Here is a 23,634-nt window from a genome sequence, read left to right as displayed (position 1 = left end):
TGACCGTTCCTTAGATGCCGTGGTAGACTAGGACAGTGGATGTGTTTTGCTTATGTGTTCTGATTGCTTCAATCTAAACATGCGTAGCATTAAGGTTGCAAATTTGAGCGTTCTTATCAGAAAGTGAAAGGCAAGTTTCCAAAACAATTCCTGCTCATTGCAGACATCACTCTAGAAATGGGTGACTTTTGATTTGAATGCAATAAAATCTCCAAATACTTTTTTTAAAGAAGTTCTCTTTCTAAAGTTAGTATCCCTGTGATAATCATAACTTTCATATTTTTTTTATGATTCCTGAGTTTAAATTTGTAGCCTTAATTGCATTTTAAGGGCTATGATTTTGAAGTTTGCTTTCCATAGCAAAATATAATTTTTAAATTGTAATGTACTTTTTTCTTATGAGAAGGATTTTAATTGTATGAAGTCAGAGAATTATAACTTAATATGAGCACATACGAAAGATTAACAGAAACTAACTGTACTCACGGTGGCAGAGCTGGTGTTTATATAGAGCAGCTGTGTATTTGTATGGCACAAGGGTTGTTTGTGTTTAAAGCCTTTACCATTCGGCAGTATGAGGGCAGGTACAGCTGTTCTGATTCAAATCCACTTGCTGGGAGGCAGAACTGCGTCCGCCGCAACGTCTCAGGTATTATGAAATGATACAGAGCCACGCATATATTGTGTGTGTGATTATTCATATATCTTTTCTCGTCTGTGTTTACACGCTGTATATAAATCACTAGAAAAACTGTTCCCGAGGAACTGAAAGCCTGAAAACGTATTTATGGAGTGTAGTTCAGGTAGTTTAGAGTGAGTGTAACATACCAAGAATCATTACAAACCTGCCATTAAGCGCATGCAGAATGCTTCAAGCTTTTAAGCCTTGAGTTTAAAAATTAAAAAGGTGGCTATCAGTGCCCAGGCTCATGACGCATGACGGCACCAGACCCATCATCCCCTTTATTTATCACATGACTTATGTCACCATTGGAGACAATTAACCCCCAGGTAAAATTAACTCCCATACAGTTTGTTCTGTAACATCCGAGGATCTTGACTGATTAGCTTCCCTTATCGCTGCAATTCCTGTAGTCAGTTTCAGAATGAGCTAGCCATATTAGCTTGAAAGGGAGAACGTAGCAGCCATCTAGTACTCATGGGCTGGAGGCTAGCACAACAGGGCGCACCTTAGAATGACTTACGATGAACACATGTATGAGTGTGAATATAACTCTAAAATGTTATCACTGACCCGTGTTGTAGGCGGTATTCCTGAGGAGGGAAAAAGATTTCCCGCATAGGAAAAGAGTGGCAGGTCAAAGAACGATAACCCCAAAATCCATTTCAGGGATCCTGTGAACTCTATTGGGGTTACTTGCAGGAGCAGGAATGTCTCAGAAAACACCGGCATTACCAAAAAAGCCCGCTCTAGCATGGGTGTGCAGGCCAGAACCCTGCACAGCCTTCGGGAAGCTCAGGAGGTTGGGGTGTCCTGGGCAGGCGGCTCAGCTGCTCTGAGCTTCTTCCAGGCTGCTAGGATGATCTGTTTTCCTAGGCAGTTTGCCTGGTCTGAGTCTCTCCTCAGCAGCACAGCTCGTCTGAGAGTGACCAGAAGCAGTCTTTATTGCTCTTAGAAACTGGGAGAGGGAGGAGTTTCACGGACTTCTAGATGCAACTTTTTAATTTTTTTTTAAACTCCTTGAATCTAGGGAGCTTCCTAATAGGATGGAAGAGGTTTTTTATCTCAGAGGAAGCTGCTACCCAAGTGCGCTTTGTATTACCAATCAAAAGTGCAGATCGCTCCTTTGCTTTATAAAACTTACACTTAGGGCAGAGTGCTTGAGGTCAGTTGTAGAGACAGTGTCTTCATGGTCACAGTGTTCTAACTCAGCTTAGTTCGCTGGGGAGCCTGTTGGGTGTGGTATATCTCTGCCACTCTCTGCCACTTGGAATAGAGGTTGCCGAACCCTCCCCGAGTGCCACTACAATGAAGGTCACTCATTAAATCCATCCATGGCTCTAGGAAGCACACCGAGCTCGTGAGGCCCGGTGTCTAACTGGCTTCACAGGATGGGACATCATGTGGCCTAGATGTTGGTCGGACACAGCACAGTGGAACCATCCCATTGCTCTCAGTAACCAGCATTCGTTGCTACTCTGCTGTCCTTCATGGTGGCTGGCGGCTGGCCCTGTAGCCTTCCTTGTTAGCAGCTGTCTCATTCTCACTGTTAGGTCGCTATTTTATTTTTCAAAATTTCATTTATATTTCACTTTTAGTAGTTAGGCATATATACATTATACAGAAGTTAGGACTCAGCAGTAATATACAGTATGTTTGTCCTGGGATACACCTATCACTAGTGGTGAAAGAATTAAGTTATTCAGCTTGGGAAGAATCTCTATTGTAATATTTATATATTTATCAGAGTCAAACACTATTGTCTTTGGGGGAGGGTGGGTTACTTCCTCATTTTTTTCTAAATAGTGAGCTTTAATTCAAAGGTATATTAAACAAATTTCTTGAGGAAAATTGATGCTCTGAAATCTTGCAGTTAGCAGTGATTTTTTTTTTTAAAGAAAAAGAAGTTTCAATTGATTTAATTCTCAAAGACGCCAGTAGGAAAGATTAATTGCTTTTTAGTCATCCTCAGATCAGAACATTTTAGTGGTATAATTTTAACAGTACAGACCACCAAAAGCCAAGGACTTATCTTTAGGATGCATTTCTCTCTCTATTTAAGTAATACTCTTTATTTTATATGAATACTGTATTTATATCATTTCTGCCCTGCCTCTCCTTCCTACTACTTCTCTGGTGCCCTGCCTCAAATTCATGGCCTCATATTCTTTAATTATTTTATATATAGGTAATGTAATATACATTATGTATATCATATATAATATAAATTTGTAAGCACAACCTGCTGAGTTCATTTAGGGTCGTCCATATGTATGTGCCTGTGGCTGAGCCCTTGGGATTCAGTCATGTACAGGAGGCTCATCCCCAGAGAAGACTGGCTGATCCTCCTCTCAGTAGTCATGAGTTGCCCGTAGCTCTTCACTGAGGGGCAGGACCTTGTGAGAGTCCCCCATCCACGTTGTCATGCCAACTGGTGCAGTCATGATTCGGGTCTTGTTTAAGTAACCATATTGTTGAGATTTCACGGGTGCAGCTTCCCTAGCTTATAAAAGGCACTCTAGAGGAGTCACGTATTTACACAAATGCTGCCGCAAACATCCCGGTCCTCTGGTTTTAACAGGCTTTCCGCCTCCCTCTTCTGTAGTGTTGCTAGCCTGTATGCTAAACCGTAGGTATAGGGATTACTTTGTAGTTTAATCAGTTATGGCTAGGTATCCGTGACAGTCAGTTGTCCTCTGCATATTGACCAGCTGTTTCTGTGATCATCTCCATTTGCTTCAGAAACAAAGTAGGAACTACACTTATCTGTGAGTATAAGGATAAGTTTTTAGACCACGGGTCTGCCCTAGGTAAAGTAGCAAGAGTAGGTTCTCTTCTGGACCCTTGGCCTCACCAGCCACAGGTAGTTGGCTAGGATTAGCCATGTCAAGTGTGAATTCGCTCCTATTGATGAGGCCTTATATCTAACTAGGCAGCTGCTAGCTACCCTCCGTATAGAAGTGCCACTACTGTACCTTTGGGTCTCTGTCTCTCTTGCTGTTAAGGTCATTGTCATGGTTCATGACTGTTACCACTGGGCAGGATTGGTGTTTTTTTTTTTTTTGCTTTGGCATAGCTCCATGGCATAGCTCCATGCTGTACCCTGAGATCTACTAGTCTTTACAATGGGGTCTTACCTGCCATTTTGAGGGGGTCACCAAGGACAATAGCCTATATTGTTTGGGAAGTCCTTGAACTCCGCTGACCAACAACTTGAAAGATTTCTAATGCCTTGTACTGAGTTTGTTTTGTATATGGTCTATTGCTTTTGGGGGGAGTATTGTCACCTCAAGTAGCATGACTTCATTTAAATTACATGTGTATGTGTACACACACATACACACACACAATTGTAATAAACATAACATGATGACTCCTAATTTTCTAAAAATCTGTGTGGTTATTGATCCTTATTTATCCTTTGAAATGTTCATATATGTATATAATATGTGTTGATCATATAGTCCCCCAACTGTTGCAGTCTATCCCTGGGACCCTTAACCCATTTTCCTTCTGACTCCATGTATTTTTTTTTAATCACTCTATCATCATCATCGATAGTCTCCTGAGTCCAGTTAATGCTGACCACATGTGCAAGGTAGTACTTTTGCCAATAATCACAATGATGATAATGATAGTCTCCTGAGTCCAATTAATGGAGCCACATCTCCAGAGAAATCTGATTTCCTTCTCCCTCAGCAGCCATCACCTGACAATAGCTCTTTATCTAGAGATAGAGGTGCTATGAGCCTCCAACTCCATGCAGGGACTTTGGTTGGCGGGCTCTTGTGCAGTGCTTGTGTAAGCAGCGGCATCTGCTGTGAGTTGGGTGTGTCTGTGAGGGACTTCCGTGTCCTGAAGGCAGCCTTTCTCAGCTGTCCTCTCCACCCTCCAGCTCCTTCAGTTCAGTCTTCAGTCTTCCGAGATGTTCACTGGGCCGGGGTGGCAACAGAGGGCCCATCTGTGACTGAGCCCCGGTCACTGGCTCTCAGCACTTTGGCTCCCGATGAGTCTGCATTCACCCTAACAAACAGCTGCAGACAGAAACTCCTCTGAGCAAGGTAGAGAGCGGCTCGACGCCGGCTCCCCCACGTGACTCTCAGCCAAACACCGGTTGTTCTATTTTTGATTTTGTGCACACACTACGGTGCTTTCTCAGTCTTCTCTCACTGAATGTGTCCTTCAACATTCTCATACATGTATCCGTACAATATGTTCTGATTACTGTCGCCCCCACAGGCTCTTTTCTCAGCCCCCCATCAACCCACTCTCCTCCCTGCAAATCACTTTGCTGTATTCATGAACTATTCATGACCCAGTTGGTTTAACCAGGGCCATCTATGTGACTATGAGTTTGGGACTGTCTACTGGAGCCTGACGGGCTCATGAGTTTTTATTCAGCTGAGGGAATACCTTTCCAGTGCTCAGAATCTATCATTGGCCATTCCTTTGATGATGGGGACCCAGGCCCCTCGGGTCCCTCCCCATCGGCACCTGGCTTCTGTCAGGGCCATTCTTGTGGAGGTGCATTATAGGCAAGTGTAGATGCTTTGGGTTCATGGTTAGAATGTGTGTAGCATGTCCCAAAGAGAGCAGTCATGTAGCCGCAGCCATGTAGCTCTGCATTCTGTCTTCTTCCCCAGTGTTCTGGGCTTCAGTGGGGGATGGTGTGAATTCCTCATTTATAGCTGGGCGCTTCTCTCCCTGTTACTTGAGTTCAGGTTACATAATTTAAGAATGACTGTGGTTTGCTCCCAATCTCCTGCTTAACTGTGTGGTACATTCCATAGCTGCTTCCTTCTTTCCTACCTGTAGCTCTCCAAATTCTTCCCTGCCTCCTTTCTGTTTTCTTTTTTAAACCTGCCCCTCTTACCCCCTACGTTTCTAGTTGTTTTTATTTAACCTCTTCTAATTCGAGAGGTAACGTGATATTTCCGGCCTGTTGGCTGCAGTTTTCCTGTTTGAGAAAGCCTGATCTTCATTAGCTTTAGAAGCTTGCCGAGTCTGTGTGGGCAGGGTGGGGGAACTTGGCTGTCTTGGGCATGCCTTTGTATGCGAGCCAGTTGGGTTTCTGTGGAATCCTATCAGCCCTAACACTGTTTCTCAGCAGTCCAAAATGACTTGGAAATTACTCTGCTTTGCTCCTCTCTTAAAAAACGACATTGTGCATTCTGTTGTGGCTCTCGGAATGCTTACACTGTTTAAAAAACCGAGACGCTTGGATTTCTTAAACTGAGATGGGTGGGGTAGGGAATTGTGCCGAGGAAAGGAATCCATCACTTGTTGAGAGACTGTTTCTGGTCACGTTTCCCCGTTTTGGGGACACTGGCTGTGTGCTCAGACCTGCTTTGCCTGCTCTGAGGCCTCCTGAACTGGTTTTACAAGGAAGTTTTTCTTTCTTGTTTTTCTTTTTTAACCAATCTAATGTTGTTCTTTTCCCTCTTGTCATTTAGTTTCTGCCCTCTCTTCTTGCATCTTCATTAGCTAATCTGTGAAGAAGCAGTCAAGGGAGCAACTCAAAATGCCAAGGAGGAATACACAGAGGAGGAGGCCCTGGTTTCCTCTGAAACTACCAAACTGGGGGAGCTCTGTGCTCAGGGGAGGGGGTGTCGAGGGATCATGCTGTGTTGTAGCTTGAGAGCTGCCTAGAGCTTTGAGGACTGGAAATTTAAGAGAAAGGAAGAAAAGACTGCTCAGTTAGGAGCAAGGAGAGTGTTGAGAGGGATGCTCACAAGGGGAAGTCACCGTTTTGTTCCATTCCGGCCTTCCCAGCTGAGAAGGAGAAGGAGATGGCATCCTGGTGGGACTTAGTAGTTGACAGCATCTTTTCAACATGAGCTAGAACAGGTATTCGGCTTGGGAGAGACGGCCCATGAGTGAGTCTATGTTTATTATTTACTGTAGGCATGTTTTTGCTTCCTTTTCTCCTGTCAATGCATTTAATCAAGAGTCCTCCGTAGTTTTCGAGTAGACCATCAGTTTTCGAGTAGACCATCAAAGCTAGAACTCCTGTAACTGGAGTCTCTAGTACCTTCTGGGTTTAGTCTTGAACATGTTATTTTAAATTAAGTACTATATGGCTTCATGTACTTCATTGGTTGCATTTATGTTTTTATTTATAACAGCTTCCAACCAGAGGACTATACAACCTCCTAGGGTAAGTTCAAGTTTATTATATAAATTAAGAGCAATTGTTTGGTGGATTAAAATGAGGGGTTGGTGATCGGAACATTGGACTGTTTTGTTCTCTGCTTAACTTAACATCAAATTAAGGCAATGCTGAAGTCATTTCAGGGCCTGTGTATGAGTAGATCTGTTTGTGTTGTACACTTACCGTGAGGCATTTAAGTACTGATGAGATAGGAGAAGTGTCCCTGTAAGATTGTACTCCCTTTATATATTCAGAATCTATGAGGGGGAATATAGTTATTTCTTCCATCAGAAGGAAGCTGATTCCACTATGTCTCGCCATCTGTTGGATTTGTGTGATGTGAGTTCAGTGACAGTTTCAAGCATGACATTAAGGAAGAGAAGTTTATGTTAAATTGATTTCACTAAAAAAGTATATAGTCTGTAAGGTATATGTTGTTGAAAAGATTTATTCCGAATAATGACCTACCATTTTATTGGCAATTTTCCTTCCTAAAGGTTTTTTATTGTATTTGAATACCTTCACAAGGTCTTTGGGAAAGTTCTAAGAAAAAGATCAAATTTTGGAGGAAATGTATGAGAAAAAAAATACCATATAAAGTCACCATGGTGACAGGCCTGAGAGTTCTTACATGGAACTATATTGTACTCAGCTTCTTGTCCATAGTGACTGACAGATAAACCTGGCAGCCCCTAAGGACACACCCAAAAGGCGGGCTTGGGCAGTGTGTTAATTCACCTCTGCCTCTTATTCCGAGGAGACTGGCGTCATAGTTGCGTTGGCCACAAGCTGCTAGCAGTTTTCCTAGTGCCTCTTGGAGATAACCTAAGCGATGGACCATTAAATCCTACCAATTTTCGTGCTGTTACTGAGTTCAATTTGCATGATGTGAAAATGATTCCGCTTCGCTACCGTCTCTTATTTAACTGTATTTTCTATCTGTTACTGCAATTTGCATGTTTGTACATTAATACTTTTATAAGGATTTCTTGAACTGAGAATGGTGGGTGGAGTGGGGAGTTATTCACAGAGAAAAATACCAAGAATAATACGGTTATTATTAAACTATTAACTAGCCTTGGGAAGCTTTGTTTCATTAGCTTCTGCTGTCTTTATTTTGCTTTTAGACCTTAGGATTCTCCACTTATAATACAGGCTCAATGATAGTGTAAGTTTTAGCATAAAGGACATAAAGTAACATACATTTTATATAAATGTATTTTAAATATTTTCCAGAAAGCTGTAGAGGAACCCCTTAACGGTATGTGATTATTATAAGCTTAGTAGTTTGGGGTCTATTAGCAGCAGAATGTAATTTGAACTGATCTTAAAAGACATTAGAATGCCCATCAATCTCTTGGGGAGGATCTAGCTTGGGAGTTTGGTTTGTTTGCTTGCTTTTTTGGTTCATATGTTCTCTTGCCTTGATCTCTTGATTCTTTCTTGACTCTTCATCAGAAGTTGGCAGTGTAGCTTTTGTAATGTTGCTCACTGTCCTGTGCTATATATACCAAGTGACATTTGGGCAAGGGGATTGTTGGGCCTTTTTGTACTGGACAAGATGAAATGTCACACCCTCAGTAAAGAAATTTCTCTGTGGCTTCTGATTTCTAATTTGTCAATTTTAGAAAAATGCAGGCTGCCACTATGGAGTGATACCAAAATTACATCACTTACTTTCTATGTAAATCTAGATCTGTATTTCCCAGCAAGTCTGTTTGCTTTTGTGGGTGCAGTGGGTGTGAGCCATAGAAATTGCTTTGCAATGAATGATAGCCTCAAATGAGTCTAGCTGTCTAGTTAAGGGACACTTGGTGATGTGTTGTTGCATATCTGTTTATGTTGAGATTATTTCTAACTGTGAAATCTTACTAACTTGCCTTCTGACTAATTGCCTGCTTGTTACTAATCCTCAGCCTTTAAAGAATCAAAAGGAATGATGAACGACGGTGAGTATAAAGTTTGCATGTGATTGTGCACTGGTCAATGCATGGACAGTTAAACTTTAAAGCTCGCCCGTGGTTGTGCACTGGTTGACATGCGAATGTTTACCAAGAAAGCAAAGAGGTTCTAGAAATTACAGCTTTAAAAAAATAATAGAGACACTGTCAATCATGAATGTCCAAGTTTCTTGATGTTTGCACCTTAGTTCTAGTTCGGTATTGTGTTCTTTCTTTTCCCTGTGGCAGTCTCATTTTTCTGTAGGTAGATAAAGAACAGAACTCACAGGGTCCCATTACCCCGAACCTCCTGGTTCCTCAGCAGAGCAGTGGCTGAGTTTGGTACACACATTTCAGGCGGTGCGCCTGTTGATTGGATGTTTAAAATGCCTTGCATAAGATGTGCACATACTCTGTCACACATTGGTCTCACCTTGACAGTTTTATACTTGTGGAGAGATTTTGCTGCGTGTCACACTGGGGGTGATATACCTGCTTTTCTGCGCAGGGACTTAATCCCAACCATGTGGGAAAGGGTTAAAGAGAAAGAGATTTCTTTACTCACACCAGCTTTCCCCGCTTTTCTGTTGAACTCCAGATCAACAGCAACACCTTCCCTGATTATGACCTATACATGAACTCGTTAATTCTTCCCAAGGAAGTCGGTGATCTCTCTCCTTAATATATGCATTCTTTAGCCTTAATATGCTATGAGTTGCCAGCCCCATTGGCATTTAGTAACTCCGTCTGTATTTATGTTCTTTTTTTTCCCAAAAAATGTCTTCATGCCCTCAGTACTTGCAACCAATCCTTTCTCATGTAGGCTGTGCTTTATATTTTACTGCTATAAAGCCTGTGACCTGCCTGTTCACCTCCATAACAAAGAATTGCAGGTAACAGGGGAGGCCATCTTCCCTAGAGCACAATTAACTTCTGCATAAGATTAAAAACACTTCGATCATGTGTCGGCTGAGCTAAATTTAAAACGGGCTCTGGCTTAACGGGAAGTCCAGAATGGTCCCATGGTTACAGGCTTTTGTCATAGCTTTTTAGATGTGTGTTTTGCTACACAAGCTGCTGCTACCTAAAAATATTGTTATAGTGGGAACAAATGTAAATCATGCCAGGATGCCTGGCATGGTTTTATCATGTTTACCCCCTGTGTCTTGTTTCTCAACTACTGTGTTCTTTCTTCTACTAACCATGGTGTCAGCTTTCTGTAAGTGGATTAAAAAATAAAATAAAAAATAAACTTTTCTCCGTTTTCAGAAACCCAATGGGAAAAGCTTCAGTGCCTCTTTGTTAATTTTCTTTAAAATTTGAACATTTTTTAGGTCGATCTTTCAAAAGATGCTATAAAGAACTATTTATTACTTTGTTTTTTTTTTTTTTTACTTGTTTGTGTAGCACATGAGGTGGTCTGTGAGGACCTTCCTTGAGAGCGCCCCTAATTTTGTTCATGCTTAGCAGATCACAGTTTAGTTTTTAAATGTTTGTTATGGGCTGTGTCTTCTGATGTCACGCTGGGCTCATGGCATGCAGGTCGCCTTCCCAAGGACTTTCTCTTCCCCTACGCTGATCACCAGTCTGCTTCACTTATATTAACCGAATGCTGTAAATCTAAAGTGAACATGATAGAATATTATTCTTGGATCAATAATTTCTGCTTTGAAAAATCAACATCTCTTGCCTTTTGTCAAGCTTACCCAGCAAATCAAGGTTATCAGTCTGTGTTGACTTTATTTCCCCATGTCATTGGCATTTTACCTACCAAACTGAAAAGGCTAATGATTTGCCTGATTTCTGTCTGTGACCTTTACAGATACATTTTCATTATTTTTGATATAATATATCTCAAACTGTTTCAAGCTTCAGACACAGATCATGTCTTAATGCCTAGAAAGTGGGCGTGCGTAGTGACGAAATGCCGTTGTTTCTGTTTTCCAGAATAAGTGAAGGGAGGGGACGGACTGTAACTTGGAAGTCAGAAGGGAAGACTACAGTTGTCTAGACACCATGGCCTTCATGACTCACAGCTGGAAGGAGCAGGCAACAGTAACTGACTTTCATCCGTGAAAAATGTCATTGAACCATAAATGATTACTACAGTTAAGTTTATATTCAAAGCAGCTGTAATTTACATAATAAAAGAAAACATGATGTGCTGTGTAACCAATTGAAATCCATTTTTCTATTGTTTCTACTCAACTAGGGGCAAATGTTTCAGGGGCAACTTCCAAGAATGATGCTTATTAGATCCTTGAGTCTCTGAACACTGAGTTTGAACCCGAGTAAGACTCGCCAAGCACTAACCTGAGGGTTAGTTACCCAGAGATACCTACGACAAAACAGTGGTATCCAGCAAGCCTTAGTAAACTCAGGTTCCCAGCAGCTCTGCCACTTCCGCTGCTAGCTGAATGACAGGACTGTCACTTCTAGGTCATAGTAATAGAGACTGAAGTAGAGAGATGAATGCGGGTGGGCAAATCCCGCGTGGCCCCTCTGGGTACTATGTTGGTGAGCACTGGTGTCTTCATTCTTGGGGGGCACTGTGTCTTCATTCTTGGGGGTTGCCATTACTCACACACACACCCTTTGACATACAGGGCACCCAGGTTTTGGATACTTTTTTTGCACCCCGTCCCGTCCTGCTATTTTGATTTGTGTTAAAAACGATATAATACCTTTTCTCCTCTTTAAACATGGCCCTGTGACACAACAGTGTCGGTTACAGAAAGGAGCCAGACTCTCAAAAGCACTGTGCTCAAACTCCTCAGAAAAAAAAACGAAAGAAAGAAAAAAGAAAAAAAAAAAAAGCTATGGTTGTAACATATGTATTCCAGACCTCTGGTTTAAAGGCAAAAAAAAAAAAAAATCTGCAGTGTTTCTTCTCATGTTTTCTGATCAGAGGCATGACAAAGCAAGACTGAAATCTGAAAACTATTCGTCTCCTGCATGGCAACATGTGTCTCCGTCAGGCCCTCGTGAGGCCGGGGGAGGGGGTTTTACGCTTGTTGTCTCTTTGTTGCATGCTAAACATTCATCACCTTCCTCCTGTATCCCGCCTCCTCCTCCTCCTCCTCCTCACCTAAGTTTGAAAAGTAAAACAAAACTACCACATTCCCTCCCCTGTTAGAAGAAAACCAACGTCCTGACAGTTGTGACCGCATGGAGTACTTTTAGATTATTAGCACTTGTTTTTACCGCGTTTGTGGGCGTGTTTGTATATGCACATGTATAAAGTAGGCACGCGCCTCTTCTGTACGGGCAGAAGTGAGGCGGCTACAGAAGAGCAGATGCTGACTTTGTGCTTTTAGTGACTACATTTAAAAACAAAGGTCCTTATTGGGTGGAATTACATTTGATGCAAATATTTGAGCTCTTTAAAACTTTAAAACTAGGTAACTTGCCAAGCTTTTATGACTGCTCACCAGTGCCCTCTGGGAAAAAAAAAAAAAAACACCAGTACTTTTTCCTGTTTGTGTAATAAAGGCATCCGTGTTTGTGTTTGCATTACTAATGGTCATTTCTTCTTAGTCCACTGAATGTTTCCATGTGCCTCTCGTATGCCAAAATTTTTGTCATCTTTCATGTGGGGACCAAATGGTTTGTCTGTGGCAGACCTAAACCTATGACCTGCTGAGGCCTCTCAGAAAACTGACCACAGTATCAAGTTAGTGCTTCTCAAAGAAAAGTAGGTTTTCTCCCTGGTTTTGTAGCAGTCGAGAATATTAGCATAATGCGGAGGAGCTAAACGCCTTTATACAAATCCTATGGCTCCAGATGCTTTTAGTTCTTTTAGTTCTTCTGAAAAAAATTTACCCTCTGCTTGTACTGCTGAGCACTTAGCTTGGATGGAGAGAGCAAAAGGCGGATGGACTCAGAACAGTTTTAGTTTTCTCTGTTCTCTACTAGGAAAGTTGGGTGTGAACATCTTTATAGTCGAATTTTTTGATGAAATAAAGTTGTACCTTTTAATACATATTCGACGCCCCTCTGCTCGGGGTTCAGTCTTGGGTCTTAACCAGCTGCCATGTTCTCTATGCTGCCTGCCACTTGAGTGTCCCGTCGGTGGTAGCCAGGGAAACACAAGGCGAACTCAACTCTTGCTCCTAACGATCAGCTTCTGTGTTTGAAGGACGGCAGCATTAACAGTCCTCCTGCCTGGGCATTATTGGGCCAGTCCACCCTTTAAATCAACCCCGCAGCGGCTCCCCGTTCTCGTCCCATCAGGTTTAAATTGCTAACAGTATGGTGGGCACCACACATCTGTTTTGTCCCACAATGTGCTTTTCTCTCCCTGATCCCGATTTCTGCTGTCATATCCTCTATTCAATTTTTATTTATTGTCTGCTCTCCATTTATACAATACTAGAGAGCAGTGACATTTGTCACTGTCTGCAACCGTTTTTTTCCAGCCTTTGTGGCTGAATTCCATTTTTCTTCTCTTTCAAACTGTTTGCTGCAGCCCTCCTCCCTCACGGCTGTCCTTACAGTCACCCCCAGCCATCTGGGGACCTCTTCATCTCTCACTTACCCTTCCTGGTGCTTCATGGTCCTCTGCTTGCCTCTGTGGGGTTTTTTTCTTTATTCTTCTTGCTGGACTTTACGATTCCCTCCACAGCGAAAGCGCTGCCTCCATTTCTGCCCACGGTATTCTATGTACTTTAGATACTACTCAGTGCTCAAGTTTGATGGCAAAAGTTGCCTGTGCTTACATTTCTCTTTTCAATAGGGTGAGCTAGATCTCTCTCTCTCTCTCTCTCTCTCTCTCTCTCTCTCTCTCTCTCTCTCTCTCTTTTGACAAATCTCACATACTTTGAAAATTATAAAAGGTGAGAATTCACCTGAAAATTGCAGGTCTGATCTGTTTAAATAATTGAGAAATAATCTGATTAAAAGTCACGGGGCTGTATCATAATAGGCTTTCTTTCAGGATGTTGTAGTCAATAAAGTGACCGAATCGGACTTGAGTTTATGAAGTTCAAGAAGTGATGCTTTCACTCTGCTGTTATCGCATTAGTAAGAGTTCAGCTGTGTATCATGTAGGTTTAACAGTGGGTATTCAAATATGGCCACCTGAGGATATGTGTAAATATAAGCGCCTGTATTTGCCTGTTGCTGAGAACTGGAGGGAAAAAAAAATGTCTGGCAACCCTTAGCCTTTTTACTGTAATTAATTGACAGTTTATTTAGAGACAAGAATTTTCAAAAAATCTCTTAACTGCCACAAGCCACTGAGGGTCTTGTCTCACCATCTTCAGTGGCTAACAGAGATGATCCACGTTAACTTTAAACACAGGAGCAGTACCCAGGAAATTGTTCTGCCTTTAACTTTGACTGCCCTTAATTATGACTATTTAATGCTGAATTTTCCATAAATCTAGTGTTTGAGGGGAAAGGAAAGGCATTTGTAACAAGAATTTCTGTAAGATGGCATTGGTGGGGTCTTCAGTGTTGTTACCGCGGATGAAAGAGGGAAACATTTCTTATTTTTATTAAACAGGAACATTATTTACAGAAAGCCATTGTTGAGAATTAGTTCCCACATCATATAAATATCCATTAACCATTCTAAATTGTAAGAGAACTCTAGTGTTGCTATGCACAAGGAACTCTCCCGGGGGCCTTTTTACATAGCAATTAAAGGTATGCTATTTGTCAGTAGCCATTTTTTGCAGTGATTTAAAGACCAAAGTTGTTTTACAGCTGTGTTACCCTTTAAGGTTTTTTTTTTTATGTATTAAATCAACTTATCACTGTTTGAAGCTTTGAATACCTGCAATCTTTGCCAAGATACTTTTTTATTTAAAAAATAACTGTGTAAATATTACCCTGTAATATTATATATACTTAATAAAACATTTTAAGCTATTTTGTTGGGCTATTTCTGTTGCTGCGACGGCCAACCACAAGCACATTTCTTAGAAATTTTATTTTTTAATATATTTTTCTAGTCTTCAAAAATTCTATGTAATAGAGAGGGTGATTTTCAAAAAAGAACTTTTACTTAATAGTTTAAGTAATATTCAATATATGACTCTTAGAATTTTAATTAGGAGTTTGAAACATAGGCAGTGTCTGTTATAGGTAACTTTTCATAATTTTTCCCCACAGTAGAGAATAAACATCACGAGAAAACAGGGGTCCTGGGTCCTAGTCCTGACAGTTCTGCTGCCCAGCAAAAGACCCTGGCAAAGCACTTAACCTGTGGCTCTGAAGGGTGAGGTTAGCCTCTGCCCAAACTGAAACATCCATTTTAATTTGTCCTCGATTAGGCCACTTTGAATTCGGTTAAAGTCAGATCTAAGGTGGGGGACATGTAGATCTTTTGGTCAACGTAATCTGAAAATTCAGCTGGTAACAGCTGGAGTCTGACCTCTGAGTGAGTCAAGGAGTTGGGGTCCTGTCCTGCCTTCCCTGTTTTATTTGCCACTAAAGGACCTAACACAGAGAGCTGAAGAGAATATACTTGTCCGTTGTATGTCTCACTGCTGTCTGTGATGTATAGTTTGACAGAAGCAATTTAAGGAAGAAAGGGCTGATTCTGGCTCTCGGTTTGAGGTTTACAGTCCATCAGGGTGGAGACGTCATGGCACCATGGTCTTGAGGCAGCTGACATATTGTGTCCACAGTCAGGAAGCAGAGATATAAATAGATGCATGCTATAGCTTAGCTTCTCCTTAAACTCCATCCAGCACTTAGGGTGGGTCTTCCCATCTCAACCTAATCTGGATGGTCTCTCAGAGGCTTGTCTACTGTATGGTGTTAGAGCCTGCCAAACTGGTGTTATTACCGATAGCAGTATACATGTCTTCAAGTATCTGAGGCCAAGCATTTCTTGATCTGACTTCTCCCTCATCCCACCCCTACATCCAGCCCAGAAGAGAGCTTGTGGGCTGTATCCATGGTGCATTGACCCAGCTGGGAGTTGGAGAAGAGAGCAAATCTCTTGAAGCAGAACCGGGTAGTTACCAGACGATTAAAGACTTTAGATTTGAGAAACAGGTTCCCAGCCAGTGCCTCATCCCTTCAGGTACTTCTTCCAAGGCTACATTACAACGTGTGACTCTTGACAGTTTCAATGGAAAACAATATTTGGCAGCAGAGTACCATCTTGTTCCTTACATTATAGGCAATTTAATTTTTATGCACTTAGGAGGACTTTCACTCACAGCAGGAGTAACTAATGGAATTCAGAGAGCATTTAATGGCCTGCCTCCTGCACTGAAAGCAACTTGGTGTAGCAGCGAACTGTACTCAACCTGATTAGAACTCCCACTGAGGTATAGGCTTCAAGTGCAACCGGCCTCCACTTTCGCATGGCATCTTTCCACCCAAGGTCTCGGGTTTGACAACTTTACAAAGCGATGGATTAGGGTAATATCTGAAGTTGCACCTTTGCCAGTGGTTGCCGTATGGGAACTCACACAGCAGGCTGTTTGTAAACTTTATGTTCAGGTACTCAAGCACCAGAGCAGAGGCGAGTGAAGTATTTAACACTGAGGTACAGATAATCGGGCTGCTCGTTCAATGTTGAAGACAGCCCTATACACCACATGGAAGTGATCAGAACTCCAGTTATGAATCGGATATGATGAGAAGGCAGCCTCCTTTCTGCTTTGTCAGATGCAGGGTACCAAATATCTTTATCCAATTTGGGTATGCATTTCTCAAATTTGGAGATCAATGTTCTGCAAATCTGAAAACTACAGTGTGGTGTCAGTCTTGGTGACAGCATGCTAATTTTGCAGTTTTTTGTGCTTCTACGTGTACTTGCTCTCTATGGACAGATGGTGAACACTGTAGCATGGTAGTAAGCCTCTAAGAGCCTTTACTTAAAGAAAACATATTGGCTCACAGGCCCTTCTTCCAAACACCATACATGTGTGCACAAGTGTGCTCTCTCTCTCTCTCTCTCTCTCTCTCTCTCTCTCTCTCTCTCTCTCTCACACACACACACACACACACCTTGTTATTTGATATAGAATCTCACCATCATGCCATGTATACAGGCTGACCTCTACCCTCAAGATCTTCCTGCCTCAGCCCCCCCATGTGCTGGAGTTGAGTACCCTCACCCAGCAAATTACTATAGATTTCTTTCAAATTGTCATAGGTATCTGAGAAATCTCTGCAGGTTAACATGTCAGCCTAGACACTACCAGGCTTTCTAAATAAAGGGTAAAAGAACTCAAATATTCCTAAGAGCAGCTGGTTAGTCCACAAACCTTTGGCCTCCCAACACCTCTCTATGGGAATGGCTACACCATCACCTTAGGCTGGCCTTGAACCTCCTAGACAGCTCTTTCTGGGACAGCTTCTTATGCTCTCCAGGGAGTTCCACCCCCAGCTCAACTGGGGCTTTTTAGAAGGTGTTGTTCATAAGCCTCCCATTTGCAAGTTAGCAGAAGCATATTTTTGGTTAGCTGAGGAAACCTTTTTGCACTCCAGGGTTATCAGGTGTTCCTCTCATGGATGGGCTGGATATGTATGTATGTATGTATGTATGTATACATGTATTTGATAACCATGGACTTAGTAGTGCCATGTATTTTTATTATATGTGTATTGATGGAAGTGGTTCTACTAGCAAATGTCACAGAACAGATTACCCTGGCCCAGCCTTCAGACACTGACCCAGCATCCTTCTTCTCACCTATGATATGCACAGTCCTGGGGTTTAATTCAAGAGCCTCCTAGTTCCTAAGTGTGAATATTTTGAAGCATCCAAAACTAATAATTTTTGTGCATCTTCACATTTCTGTTCAAAGAAAACTACCAAACTATAGTTTTATGCTTTAAGCCCATAGATACTGCAGCATTTAGTTGCCTAAAAGAATTGTGCGTTGAAATTTTACAGTTTTTTTTCCCACTTACAAGTTTTTTTAAAACCACAGATTTAGGAAAATTGAATATCATTGTAATGGTGAGTCCTGGGAAAGTGTTAAATATGTATTTACATTCTCTGAAAGAAACGTCCAACTGAAGGATTTGACTGGAATCGTTGACCACATTCTATCCTTAGGTTTCTAGATACAATTAATTTTGTTTCTTGTGTGAGTAGACTAGTTAGGGTGACGATTACTGTGATGAATACGATGACCAAAGCAGCTTGGGGGCCGAAAAAGGTTTATTTAGCTTTGCCTTTATATCACAGTTCACCATCAAAGGAAGTCAGAATAAGAACTCAAACAGGGCAGGAACTAATGCAGAGGCCATGGAGAGCTGCCGCTTGCCTGCTTGCTTCTCAAGGCTTACCCAGCTTGCTTTCTTATAAAATCCAGGCCCACCATGTTGGGATGACCCCCAAATATCCTACTTACTGGCTGGCTATGAAAAGTTTGTTCTCAATTGTTAACGGCTGAGCCAGCGGGCCCTGGCTAGTAGGATATGTAAATACTTTCTGCTTCTTCATCTGCCCAAAAAGGAAGGCATGCTGCCCTGGGGAAGGTCCTGGAGCTCCCCCAGTGCCAACTGGAAGAATAAGGAGTGTGGCTTTTGCATAATAAAAAGCTGGCAGCTGAGCTGGGGCAGAAGCAGCAGCAGAAAGACCAACCAGGCAAAGAGACAAATGCAGGAAGACAGAAGGAAGACCAGAATGGAGCAGGGAGGTGGAGCTAGAAGGAGGCGGAGCTAGAGGGAGGCAGAGCTAGAGGGAGGTGGAGCTAGAGGGGCGGAGCTAGAGGGAGGCGGAGGTAGAGGGAGGCGGGGTTAGAGGGAGGCGGAGCTAGAGGGAGGCGGAGTTAGAGGGAGGCGGAGCTAGAAGGATCACATGGAGGGACACAATGAAGTCTGGGTTGAATTAGAAGCCAGCTGAGAGACTGACCCCCACCCCTGCAAACAGGCCCACAGCTTTATATTATACAGATGTCTCCATGGAAAATGCCCACAGGGGTGGGCCCACCCACAGTGAGCTAGGCCCTCCCCATCTATCTCCATCTTGTAGCTGGATCTTCTGGAGGCATTTTCTTAACTGAGATTTCCTCCTTTCCAGTGACTTAAGCTTGTGTCAAGTTAACATAAACTAGCCAGCATAAGCAGACTCAGTAGAGAACGCAGAAAGGCCAGCTGGGGTTCTCATAAGCATTCAATCCTGGTAATAAGGCCTGAGAACATAGTCTTCCTGGGCTGGTGAGTCCCCAGGGAGGCAACTCTGCCTTCATGTGTCTTCATGAGGCCCAGGTTGCCACTCATGATTTCTTTGTGTGAGTCCCCCTTGTTTCTCAAAGAGCAGGAAAGTGACTTCCGGAGATGATAACCACACTGGAGATGGGTAGATGGGCAGGGAGAGGGCAGAGCACTGCCCGGTGACACCCTCATGCCATGCCTTTTCCAGTTCTGATCTGTGCAACTGAGACATAGAGGTTGGGAGATTAATTTGTAAGGAACATTTGTTTTTCCATGTTTCCCCCGGAGAAACAAAGCCTCCACGATTCCGCTCTCTATAGAAAACAAATTTGTTTTGTAATGAAATGAAGACAAGATTCCTGATTTCACACTTTCTAGGGCCATAGATGCTGTCTAGATCAATCCACCCTGGTCCTCCTGAGCATTTTAAGTCTTGCAGCTGGAGATTAAAAAGAAGGGAATGGCCTCTCTAGACCAAAAGGGAGAGAGCAGCATGAGCACTTTCAGAGAATGCAATAGGGAACATGATTTTTTTAAAGCTATTGCTGAGTATAACTTACTTATCACTTCAAAGGATCTTTTAAAAAATGAAACCTTTGTAAGCAGTAGTAAGGGAATGTAGAACTCCCTGTGGTGATGTTTAGAGTCCTGTCAGCTATTTAAATCTAATTATTAGCCTGAAAGTGAAGAAGAAAAAGACCTGGCCAAGTGTCAGATGGAAAACAGTAATAGTCATGGTGGCGCTCAGAAACCCAATCATTAGTGATCGTTAGTGCCGTAAAGGATGCTTTGTCACATTTATTGTCGCCCTTGGAAGCAGTGTCCCCTGAGACTCGGTTTCTTTGTCTCCGGAAGAGGGATGTTTCCTAAGCTCCTACCTTCTGAGCATCTCATGGGAGACCTTGCTGTGTGGGTGGGACGGCGCACACGGTGAGGGTTCCCATGCTCCATTCCTCACCAGCCCTGTCTCCTTGCATGGTTAGTGTCTCCGAGTCTTTTCACTGTACAGATGAAGATTGAATATGAGATTCTGTGAGAAGCAATGTGGTTGTCACACTGCCAGGCTCAGTGTAAACACCCACTAAGTGGAAGGGATTCTCTTTTTCCTCTGCTCATCAGCATGGCAGAATCTAGGAATGGGTGTGCATACACTGAAGTCTCTATTGTCCCATGCTGTTATGGCCAAAGAGCCAAACGACTCTGCTATGGCCAAAGACTGAAGCATAAACAACCTGTGTGGCTAAACCTGTGGCTAACACCAGACTCAGCCACAATATTCTGGTCAGCGAAAGCAGAGAACAGGAAGTGACATTGGGAGCAGATTTTTCTCATACTCGATGCAAAGACCTGAGGAGAAGAAGAGTGTCTGTAGCACGTGGAGGGCACTTCGGGTTCCATTCCTGCCAGTAGTACTCCGTCTAATTTATTCCTTCACGCCAGTGACTGATTCTCAAGACTTCTAAAAACTATGTTAAGAGCAGACCCTCCAATCATGCTAGACAGAATGTGATTAAGAACACGGAGCCGTCGTAGCCTAATAACCAGCAGAAACCAAATCAGAGGATATGGGAGTGGGACTACATATTGAAGAAATTGAAGCCTCATTAATACTACTTCACAAATGGAAGCATTTCTGGCTGGAAGTTTTGCTGAGGCGTAGGTTCTACCGTAATCGCCTGCCCCCTTCACCAAGAATGACTGAGGTCCATGAGCGGCAGCTGGTAAGGTGCTGTGAATTGAAAGCAGCGTCTACTATCTTTTCCTCTGTCTACTGCTATGACCAGGGATAGTGTCCAGTTCAAGTACGACACAAGCATTGCATAGGCAAAGTGGCCAAATCCTTCAAACGCAGCATAGAAACTTGTGTGAGAAGATACCTGACACGACCAGAGTACACGTGAGGCTTGGTTTTCTGTTAAACTCTCATAGCTTATGTGCTGTCCTTTGAGAGCAGGCCGGAGTGTTTTGTGTTAGCATTTAGCTCCTGACTCCCAGTTCGGACAGGGTTTCATGGTACACTAAAAGATGCTTTGTGGGTTTTTGTTTGCTTGTGTTTCTATGGTTTGTCTTGATTTGTTTGTTTGGTGGTGGGGAAGTGTGGTTGAGTTGTGTGTGTGTGTGTGTGTTGTATTGTTTGTTTGGTTTTGCTTGATGTTTGCTAATACAGTCACTCTTATAGGGTCCTCCTTTAGGATGTCATCTGTGCCTGAGGAACAGAAAGGATTGCAGAGAGCCAATCACAGTCATATATACCATAATCATATCAAAGGGCGGCCAATCATGTACTCCACGGGGAACATTGCAGTCCTAATGCACCAAATGAAGGAAGTGGTAGACCCAGTCCCCTCTCAGGCCCCCCTCCAAATCCATCACTCATTCCTTTCCTCAGACACGAAAGTGCACTATGAGTCATGGCTTTATCAGGGAATTCACAGGGAGAGGGATGTACCCATTGGCGACAACTATAAAATCAACAATAAATGACTAACTGTTTCCAAGCAATATTAACAAGAATGTTACACAGGAAAGTAGAAGTCAATGACATTAATGAAAATTAAGCAATATCTCACTGGCATTAGTAAATAAATGTCTATCTATAGCATAATTAAAAGTGAGTGAATCATGTTATACTTCTTACTGAGCTGCTTAAATCAAGACAATCTAATGTTGAATGAGAGAAATCAACCCAGGACATCTTGTCATCTGCATTTAATCAAGACTTCTGCATCTCAGGCTCTTTAAGATGTGAGGCTATGCGGCTAGACTCTCCTACAAACTTCCTCTGCCTTTCAATGTTCAGGTTTGTAGATCTCCCTTCTGGATACACACATCCAGAACTGTGACTGTGGAGCTATTTGTGGAATGAGGAGGTGGCTCAGTTGGGGAAATGCTGGCTATGCAACCCAAAGGGCCCAAGCTTTATCCCTAGCAGCCACATTAAAACTGGGTGTGTTAGGAGGCGCCTGCAACCCTAGCACTATGAGTGGAGGGGGCTCAGACACACAAGGATCTCCATGACAAGTCAGACTTGCCAACTGGTGGATCCTAGGTCTCAGTGAGAGATTCCTTCAAAACCAATAATGTGGGGTGCTACAGAGTAAGACACACTTTGGCTTCCAGCATATACATATTCACCATATATATCATATATATATACTGTACACACATAGACATCCATGCACATATGCACACAAATAGACCAAAAGAAGAAAAAAAGGCTATTTCCCCTGTATCTTTCAATTTGTGGCTCTGATGAAAAACAACACAACAACGAAACAAAAAACAAAAATGAAAACAAGAAAAACAATTTTGAGTTAAGAAAAACAAAACTGCAACCCAAATCATTAGCATGTTATTATTATTATCATTATTTACCAATCAGCACACTACAGGAATGCCAGCCCCCCCCCCCAAAAATTCCTCTTTTGTCTTTCTTTTTGTCTAGTTTTCTCAGCATTACTCTACACCTTGGAGGTCATGCATGGGTTTTTATCGCAAATGCTTTGTCAAATCACCTTACCATAGTTCACTTTCTAGGTTGTTTTCTTCCCGTGTCTCTCATGAACTTAAGCACCCAGGGTGATGATACCTGAGTTGATCTGTGCTAACTATAGTGGAGAGAAGGGAGGCAGGAAGAGGTGGGAGGAACCATCTTTAGAAGACTCAGGGGCATGAGAAGAGCAAGACAGGGAGGTAGAGGTGCCTCCATTTAGCCTTAGAGAGCCTCGCCAAACCATTCCATGTTCTTTGTCTCCTCTCACTTTTCAAGAATATTTCCTGGATCCCTAAATAGACAGGCGAGACACTATGTCAAATGCCGTAAAATCCCAGGGAGAAAGATGGGACGATACATAAATCAGCGTCATTTCTTATGTCACTGCTAATTGCACCGGCTTCACTCCTGTCTCCCTCATCCCACACATCCCTCTCCTCCACTGCTGGAAAGGTACCACTTAGTGGCTTCTTCTCCCTGGAAATGACATTATCAGCAGTCGTGCCCTGTGTCAGAGACAACGCAACAGACTGAAAATACAGGCAGAGGCAGAGTTCTTCTGAGACGGAATGTAAAAATTTAGTGGATTTCATACTTTCTACCTACACTGAACCCCTCTTTTTTTTTTTTTTACATATGAAGAGAAAAGGAAATAAAGTTCTTTATGCTTTTGTAGCTGTTTGAGTTTTTAAATAAGACTTGGCTATAGCAAAACGAAAATATAAACAAGGCCTAGAAATTTCTTGAGCAAACACACTTAGGCCTCAAAAATAACTTTACTCTTGGTTAAACTGCACAGAGAAGAAGCATTTCATTTGTGTAACTGTTAGTCATCACTTGGCAATGTCAGATGGATACAAAACTCAGCCTCACCCAGTCAATAGCAGCTGACATAGGACGATGTGGTTAGGGAATTTCCAACAGGCAAAGCAGGAAAGGGATTATTGGATACAGCCAATCAAAGGAGTTCTTTGTTCTGCTTCTGTTTTTCCTGGTAAGTTCTTGCCGCTGATAATTTATCAGAACGCTAAACCCCTTTCAGTCTGGCATTCCCCAGTTCATAAACTGCTTCCTAGTCAAATGAACTCTACGGTTTTATTGCACCTCAGGTAATTCGTTTACGTATAAAAAAGTAGCTAATGAAATAGAAGGAGGAACTCAATGAATTTTACTCATTTCCCCTACCTCTCAAAAAGAGGAAAAGAAGAAGAAGAAAAAAGCTATATACATTCTTCCA

General features: G+C 42.4%; 1 protein-coding gene across 7 annotated transcripts in view; it reads left to right on the top strand.

Moving 5' to 3' along the window:
• The window catches only part of Cd47 (CD47 molecule), a 56,367-nt gene extending 45,422 nt beyond the window's left edge, over positions 1-10,945 (top strand). For 2 of the 7 annotated variants that reach the window (XM_052158610.1, XM_052158614.1), the window contains 4 exons: positions 6,808-6,839; positions 8,070-8,094; positions 8,750-8,782; positions 10,721-10,945. In XM_052158610.1, the coding sequence (XP_052014570.1) occupies positions 6,808-6,839; positions 8,070-8,094; positions 8,750-8,782; positions 10,721-10,725 (95 nt within the window). In that variant the 3' untranslated portion in view covers positions 10,726-10,945. The remainder of the gene's footprint in view (positions 1-6,807; positions 6,840-8,069; positions 8,095-8,749; positions 8,783-10,720) is intronic. The other 5 variants (XR_007973527.1, XM_052158611.1, XM_052158613.1 and 2 more) reach the window with 3 other exon arrangements.
• The last annotated feature ends 12,689 nt before the right edge of the window (positions 10,946-23,634 follow it).

Source organism: Apodemus sylvaticus, chromosome 15 (genome assembly GCF_947179515.1).
Source record: "Apodemus sylvaticus chromosome 15, mApoSyl1.1, whole genome shotgun sequence".
NCBI classification, from domain to species: Eukaryota; Metazoa; Chordata; class Mammalia; order Rodentia; family Muridae; genus Apodemus; species Apodemus sylvaticus.
Note: the sequence above shows the minus strand (reverse complement) of the source record. Positions and strands in the feature narration are given on the sequence as shown.